Raw genomic sequence first — 8,739 nt, 5'->3', positions numbered from 1 at the left:
AAAACAGCACTGCCAATTTACGTTGCAACCTGCAAGTTGCAACAAACACACGCAGGCATGATCACGCGCCATACGTCATGGCAGGCATGATCGACCAAACTGTATTACGCACGTATTACGCACGTATCTACGCAGGCATGATCGACCGACGCTGCGCATCATCATACATCATGGTAGCAATTAAGTGATTAACCAAACCAAATCACCAACAAATAATCCTGGGATTCCAGATCGACAAACTGCAAAGTAGTTCGAATTCCCTGATCGATCGAAACGATCCTTGCAAGTAACAACAGAACCGCAAAACGTAGGAGTAGTTCGAATCCGACGGACGGATAGATCATCCATGGTTTCACAATCAAAAGATCAAGGAGACAAAGTAGCCCTAGGCAGAAGCCGACGCGAACGATCTGTATCAAGCAAGCAAGCGGAGTCCTGCAGAGCTGATCAAGGCAAGAGATCAACCTCTCACTGGATGCGGTAGCGGATGGGGGGCTCGGTGGCCAAGGAGGCCAGCGCGGACATGCTCGCCACGCCGACCACGACGGGCTGGAGATCGAGGGCGTGGAGCTGCCCTTCCATGGCTTGCCGGCGCCCTGGAGCGTCGGGGTTCTGGCTGTGAAGCATGAACCGGACGGAGCCCAGGAGGGTGTAGGCCCCCTCCACTCGGCGGAGCGCGTCCTCGGCGTGCTCCCTGGCGGCCTGGAGCCTGACGAGAGCAAGCCACTCGTCGTGGCGCCCGTGGCCGTCGCGGAGGTCGCCGATGCGGGCCACCGGCTCCGATGGGACGGCGCCGCAGCCGTGGAGCGTCAGGCGCTCGGCCACCACCGTGTTGATGATGAAAGCGGAGAGGGAGCCGGATGCGTGGTCGATGTGGGTCAGCGCGGACTCCAGCAAGGTGTACCGCCCCTCGGCGTCGCGGGTGTCCAGCACCAGCGGGGACGCCAGATCGCGACGCGCGGCGGCGACGCTTCGCTTGAAGGCGGCGGCGGATCGGATCGCGTCGCTCGTCACAGGCAGGTACATCGCCTTCCATGGCGGCGGCTGCGCCATTTCTCTCTCTCTCTCTCTCTCTCTCTCTCTCTTCTCTTCTTTCTTGGGTTCTTTCTCCCCTCCCCTCTCCGTCGTCGCTGAAATAGCCAGCCTGGCATGGGCTCACAGGTCCCAGCTTGGTCAACATACCAGTGCCATGACACAACATCTCCGCTGACAGGTGGACCCACGTACGTGGGACCAGGGATCCAGTGGGTCAGGAGCTACGTTAGCTCGCTGCTCGTGCCCCCGCGATGGACTCTGACGTGGCAGCGAGACGATTCTGCGTGACGACAAGTGGGCCCCACACCGTAACGGCTCATTTACCCCACCGACTCCAGAAACTACCTCGCCGGCGCGCGGTAGAAATAGCCCCAACCGACCCCACCCCGAGGCAGCAAATAGCATCACGTCTCCTCACGCCGGAGAGAGAGAGAGAGACGCCGGCAATGGCGGAGTGGAGGAACATGGCGGCGGGGGCGGCGGGTGGCAGCTTCACCTACATCAACGAGACGACCGCGATTGCGGGGTCCATCATTGTCGCCCGCCTGCAGTACGGCCTGGCCGCCGAGGACTGCCGCGGATTCGGCCCGGGCGTGCACCCGCCGCCCAACGCCGGCCAGGGCGCTTCAGCAGGCGGCCCCATCATCGACCTCGCCATCGTCCGGGTCAAGCGCGTCCGCAGGCTCCACGCCGTCCTGGGCAACGTCTTCTCCCTCTGCGTCGCGCGCATCGGGCTCCAGGGCAACGCGCTGGGGCGGTGGAACAGCTGGCAACTCCAACACGCCGACGCCGCCCGCCGCGCGGAGACGGCGCTGCAGCGCCTGCTCTCCGCGAGGTCGCACGGCCATGCGGCCTTCAGCGTCTTCCAGGTCATGCTCAGGCCGCCGTCGCCGCCAGCAGTCGCCCACGCGTGGGCGCCCGCGGCCGAGCAGCTCCTGCGCCGCGCGATCGACGACCTGGCCGTGGCGGAGGCCGCGGTGGGGCAGATGCGCCCGGCCATTGTCGCCCAGTACGCCGACGCCCGGATGCTTCTTCATGGCGGATAGCGGGCGCGGCGGCGAAGCAATGACTGGGCCGATCACCAATCTCTCTTCTGGTGTGTTCATCGATCGATACCTGCAGCTGCAGGAGCTGAATTATTCCAGGTCTCGGTTTTCCGTCGATCAAGGTTCAGGTCTCTTCTAGTGGTATACGATGCACTAGCACTCAATCTGTTGTGTAGTTTCAGTTTGTGCTCAAAGATTTGATCCAAAACTGCTCGGTGGATCAAGTCGATCGACTCGAGCTTCTCTTGAATCTTGCTCAGTTAATTAGATACAACATGAGAACATCTGTTTGCTTGATTAGTACTTAGTACTCAATCTCTTGAATCTTGATCAGTTAGATACAGCTGGGAACATCTCTTTGCTTGATTAGTAGTAGTACTCAATCTCTTGAATCTTGATCAGTTATATACAGTTTGTAGCTGCAGCAACTTGTTTCTACAATCTTAAACCCATTAGCTTCTGTTACCTACATGGTGGATTCTTAACTACAGATGGCAAAACTTGTTTGCATTGCAGGTGCATGCAGCACCCCAAACATACTATAGTATACTCCCTCCGTTTCTAAATACTTGTCTTTCTAAGCATTTCAACAAGTGACTACATACGAAACAAAATGAGTGAATCTACACTCTAAAATATGTCTACATACATCTGTATGTAGTAGTCATTTGAAATGTCTAGAAAGACAAATATTTAGAATTGGAGGGAGTAGTATACTAGTGCAACAAAATGAAGTTCAGGTCTTATCTTGCTTATGTAAAGAGGCAGTGATTAGGGCCTGATTGCATTGTCGTTTCCAAGCATAATGCCCAAAGCCCGGTAAAAATAAAGTTAGGTAGGCATCCGAATAGGTGCTTGGATCGTTGTTTCTGGGCTGTAAACTTCGGGAGCACCTATACGTCAGGTGCATGACTTTTTTTTTCATGTTCCACTCGCTTCTTTTTCTATCCGTGAGGTTTTTTTCTTTTTGAAGGTGCATACCAGTAGAGATGTGAAATTAGGCTAAAAATAAGGTAGATATGTCAAATGATAATTTCTTTTTGAGAAGGACACACAATTTTTTTGTTTTGTTTTGAGAAGGACGTGAAATGATAGTAACTAAATTGCACTATCAAACCCAAATACAAAGTGAGATGGTAATCTGCAAGCTATTCTGAACCATAAGCAAAAAAAATCATTGCAATCAAAGTATTGCATGAAAATTCAAATACCTATATATTTTGAGAAGTGGCCAAGGATAAACTATGCAACCAGCACTACCGAAATCGACCCCTATGCCCAAGCCGTCGGCATAGCCCTGATTCCCGTCGGGATAGGCCTATGCCGACGGCCCCCATCGGCAACATATCCATGTGCGTAGCCCCGAAGGCCGTTGGCATAGAAAGGCCGTCAGCATAGATCCTATCCCGACGGTGTCCGTACATCTATGCCGACGGCCTCGGCCGTTGGCAACGTCCCCGCCTAACGGCGGCCGCCGTAAAGTGCTAACCAAAGGCTGCGCGCCACGTGGCACATCTATGCCGATGGTCTAGCCATCGGCATAGTTTAAAACTACGTCGACGGCTAGACCGTCGGCATAGATGTGCCATTTGGCGTGCAGCTGTCAATCCTGGAGCCGATGGCTTAGCCGTCAGCTTAGACCTGCAACAGGAGTGCCTAGTTGCTGACATGTGATAGCTATGCTGACGGCTTAGCTATCGGCTTAGTTCAAACCTATGCCGATGGCTAGGCCGTCGGCATAGCTGCCACGTGTCAGCAACTGGGTGCTCACGCCAGCACTATGCCGACGGCTTAGCCGTCTGCATAGTTTTTATCTGATTTTGTTTCTTTTTTTTCTGTTTGTTTTCACATCAATTCAATTCAAATATTCAGCAGATATATATGATGGAAATAGACATATAGAACACATCTAAGTATCATCTGGCACCGTCACAACAATATATGGATAAGCATCATCATAATCAACATAAACATAAGCATAAGCATCATCACAAAAGCATAAGCATATAAAGAAGCACACAAGTCATCTAAAGGACCATCAAAGACCACAAGTTTATCATCATCACCACACCCAAGTAATCCAAAGGCTTAAGCGCCAGGACGTCGAGCACCGCGGAGGTCATCACCGCCAAGACCGTTGAAGCCCAGGTCATCAGTGCTAGCAGCAGCGCTACCACCAAGACCGGCTCCACCTCCACCTCCGTGGATCGGAGTGGTCGGGCTCCATGACTCGGGAGTGCTGCGAAGACCACCACCAACGGTTGATCCACCGGTTCCCTGGATGTTGAAAAGACATATTAACGGGATATATGACTTTGTTGAAAGGCATGATATGCTTTGGGTGAATAGATTGGGGATGAACTAACCGGCGAGGGGCCAGCATTCTGCGCCACAAACTCCTCAAAGGTAAGCAGCCTTGGTTGTGGTGGAGGAGATGGTGCTGGTTGCAATTGAGGAACCCTACCGGCCGCCATTTCCTGAAGAGCATACTGCATCTGGCGATTGTTCTGCTCATGCTATGCATAAAGGCTCTCGTGCCACGCCATGGTCTCATGGCGTGTGTACTCCATGTAGGCCTACAGTATGACATGATGGAACTTATAAAACTACTAAATGCGGGAAATAAAGTGAGCAATGAAGATAAGAGGGAAAATACTTACAGATTGCCGCTCTTGAAAGAGGGATTGTGACTGTGCACTGGTCATGGGTGTGCTCGTGCGCTGGTTTAGGCTTGGGTCGATCTGATGGAGCTATGTGTAGGAGATAGTAGGAGTGATCACAACATCGAGAACCTCCTCCCGACCATGCTCCTTGGGCCACATGAACACCACCACCCTCTCATCCAGATCCGTCGCAATGGGGTCAGGTGTGTCAGGATGTAACCTCAGATACCCATCGGAGTAGGCCTTCTTCCTTTGCGCGGTCTTCTTGTCGTAGTACTTGGGCTCGCCAGGCTTGGGGTCCTTTCGCGTATGGGCGATCTCCCACGCCTGCATGTGTGAGAGCGGCCGCTTCAGTTTCTCCTCCTGCACCACCAAACAAAGGTTAGTCATACATAAGAAAGTGACGGTAAATAGAAGAAGCGGAATGTTTAATGGGGTTAGTCATACATTAAGTGTCTTGTGGAGAAAGTGGTTTCGGTTCCCCTAAGCATGTACTCCCTCCTTCCCTCAGTTTGCCTTGTTTTTTATGCTCGTAGCCGCCCAGGCTCCATCCATATCACACCAAAGATCCACCAATGCCGCCCAGGACTCATCTTTTCCATAACACCAATGTGGACACACCTACATAATGAAAGCATAATGGCATGTCAACATGAAACGGTGAAATGTACCCCAAACATCGGAATGAAAAATCTTTTATACTTACCGCCAAGTACTCGTGCCTCTCCAAGGTAATGCCCATCCTCTGCGCTTCTTCCTTGGTCATATTCACACCAAAAGCATCGTGATAGTATGTCAAGATGGCCACATAGCGCACCTCGTACTGCATCTGGCGGGCCTTCTTTTTGCATTGGCGCAGCACGATCTGGTCGGCTGTGGCCTTGTGCTCCGAAAGAACTCGATAGAATTTCTACAATCATGCACGAAACAAGAATGGGAGAAGCCATGAGTTAAATCATTCATGAAACTAGAATGGACTTGTGCTTCTGAAGAGAACTCACCCAGAAAGTAGTGATCACGACCTTGGCATGGGTCTCATGGTCCGCGTGGAGGGCCGCTTCCCAGTGGTCCCAGCTCGTGGCCAAAACTCGACGATCTAGGTGCCTGACTAGATCTGGACAGTACAGCCCCGGCCAGTGTAACTTCAGCAAGACGGCGATGAGGCCGTTGGGAATACGAACCCCTTTAGAATATATCCAGTTGCTGCAAAAGAATGAAATATTAGCATGTGACAAGAAAATAAATAACTACCAGAATGAGCACGTGACAAGCAAAATAATGAAATTATTATGAAGTGGCACTTACTCTTTCCCCGTGGGCTCAATGAGCCACTTCTGCTCCTCAGTAGCAGGAATCTGCTTTGGTAGCTTTGCGTTACCACGCAGCCACCCCTTGTTGCCAACCCCCTCCCCGCCACCACCATCATCCCCGTCACCACCATCATCCCCGCCACCACCCTCCTCCTCGCCTGCCTCCTCCTCCACGCCTGCCTCCTCCTCCTCCTCCTCCTCGTCCCCTTCCCCAACCTCCTCCTCCACCTCCTCCTCGGCCCCATCCCGAACCTCCTCCTCCTCCTCCTCGTCCTCGTCCTCCTCCTCGTCAGAGGGTACCTCAATAGAGGGTTGGAAGACATACCATATGGATTGAACCCATCACCTGATATGGCTATTCTGACATTCCCAACCTCGGCTGCTTCCTCGGGGTATTCTTCATCGAACGACTTCCATGCTTCGCCTTCCGATGGATGTACATTTTTTTGGATTGTACCTTATACCTTCCTTGTGCCACTTCATCATTTTGGCAGACTCCGCTGTGATGAAAAGGCGCCGCAATCTTTTTATAAAATCAAGATACCGAAGCACCTTAACGGGGATGGCTAGCTGCTTTTTCTCACCATCCTCACCGACAACCTGAATGTACCGAGACGAACCACACTCCCCACAGTACTTGCCATCCGCATACTCGTGCCTAAATAAGAGGCAATTCTTCGGGCAAACATCTATTTTCTCATAATCCATAGAGAGTGCCTTCATGATTTTCTTTGTATCATACATGCTTTTCGGCAGTTCATGACCCTCAGGGAGGCTGTTAGCCCATATTCCCAGGAATGCTTCAAAGTATTTCTAGCTACAGCCGTATTCAGCCTTGACTGCAATCAGTTGCGAGATGGCATCCAGCTGAGATATTTTCACACCCGCATAAAGAGGTTTCTTTGACGAGGCCAAGACCTCCAAGAAGGCCTTTGCGGTTGCCTCCGGCTCCTCCGGTTCATTCTCTGAAGGTGTATCATTTGTCGTTTCTGCAACAATGACATCATCTAGCATGTCCCTGACCCCGTCGTCCTCATATCCATCGATGCGTTGTCGCATCACCTCCTCTCTACCACGGTCCTGATCGGCTATGTTTATCGGCGGCATGTCAAAGTTTGGCATATATCTGTGCGTGCGAAGGTGCTCAGTCATGTCCTTCTGATTTCTATGGTGCCGTCTGGCACATCTTGCACAGGGGCATGGTGGGATAATTCTCATTGGACGACGGAATATCTCCTTCAAATACACATCGGTTTTCGCGATCCACTCTGATGTTACTCGATTCCGATGGATAAAACCACTATACATCCACTGGTTATCTGCCATCCTCTGCTTTTTTGTAAGCCACACAACATAATTAAGAAGTCACTTAAATTAATCACATCAAATTTTCATTTTCTACCGCATTGAATCCACCTACATCTCTAATAGGTAAAGATGGGTCCTAATCCCACCCGAGGATGTGTAGATTGAGTATGTTCTCCAGTCTACCCCGTTCTGAGACAAAATTTCGGCAGCACCTCCCCGCTGTTCTCCAGATACACGTCTGGGCAAATAGCCAAGAGAATGTTCTCCGGAGAACAATGGGGAGGCACCACCAAAATCCTATCTCGGAACGAGGTAGAACATGGAGAACATACCCAATCTACACATCCCCGGGCTGTCCGTAGAGAACGCTGGACAATCCGAAAGAGACGCGGTGATAAATATGCAATTGAATGCATATTTATTGATGCAACCCTTTCAGACAAGCAAAGAAAATCTAGTGACATGAAAATATGGAGGAGGAGATGGATTTGTAGCTCACCCTCGGCTGTAGGGGAAGTAGTCGAACAGCAGAGGGATGCTCAGGGACCAACCCGTCGGACGACAGTCACTGCGATGAAATGCGACCCCACAAAGCCTGCAAAATCCATCGCGACAAAAATTTAGAACATCACAACTGATAGAACATCACAATCATCATCTCAAAAATCATCGAAGCATAAAAGAATATCATCATCTATCATCCACATCATCATATAACAACCATCGATCATCATCATCATCTCAAAATCATAGAAGCATAAAAAAACATCATTATCTCTCCTCATCTAACAATCATCATCATCTACAAAAATCCATAAGAACAAGTTATGAACATCACCATTTTTCTCAAATAAGTATTTTTTAGCAAGACCATTAAGTGTCAAAAAATATTTCATCATTGTTTTATAGCAACACCATCATGATCAAAATACCACCGTGCAAAAAGTATATAATCATACATCACATAACAACATTGACACTTCAAACTTGAAAAAAAAACTGATATTGCTAATAACATCCATCGATCAATATTTTGCAAACTAACTACATCTAACAAATATGACATACATTGCATCATCTATGCATTCATCCACCTAAAAACATTAGCAAAACAACAAAAAAAGAAAGAAAAAAGTCACGTAGAGGGTCGGCTGGTCAGGTCGGAGGAGAGGGGTGTCGACGGTTGGGGGCGGTGATGAGCAGCAGCACAGGGAGGGCCGATTGCTCCAACCGGACGGGAAGGGGGCGCCAGACCCGCGGCCGGCGTCGAGCCCTTGTGGGATAACATGGGATGGGCCGGTGCGGGCATGGATGGCGGCAACACGAGGTGGGCACGGACGACGACGGCGCGGGGTGGGGACGATGGTGGCACGACGT

General features: G+C 50.7%; 2 protein-coding genes across 2 annotated transcripts; one reads left to right on the top strand and one right to left on the bottom strand.

Moving 5' to 3' along the window:
• Positions 1–247: 247 nt before the first annotated feature.
• LOC119271232 lies at positions 248–1,073 on the bottom strand. The gene has a single exon (XM_037553140.1). The coding sequence runs from the start codon at positions 1,051–1,053 to the stop codon at positions 469–471; it is 585 nt and encodes a 194-aa protein (XP_037409037.1). The 5' UTR covers positions 1,054–1,073; the 3' UTR covers positions 248–468.
• Positions 1,074–1,481: 408 nt separating this feature from the next.
• On the top strand, positions 1,482–2,081 carry LOC119271953. The gene has a single exon (XM_037553583.1). It carries the CDS (start codon positions 1,482–1,484, stop codon positions 2,079–2,081), a length of 600 nt encoding a protein of 199 aa, XP_037409480.1.
• Positions 2,082–8,739: the final 6,658 nt, after the last annotated feature.

The sequence above is a fragment of the Triticum dicoccoides genome, chromosome 3A (genome assembly GCF_002162155.2).
Source record: "Triticum dicoccoides isolate Atlit2015 ecotype Zavitan chromosome 3A, WEW_v2.0, whole genome shotgun sequence".
NCBI lineage: Eukaryota > Viridiplantae > Streptophyta > Magnoliopsida > Poales > Poaceae > Triticum > Triticum dicoccoides.
This window is presented reverse-complemented; position numbering and strand designations above follow the sequence as displayed.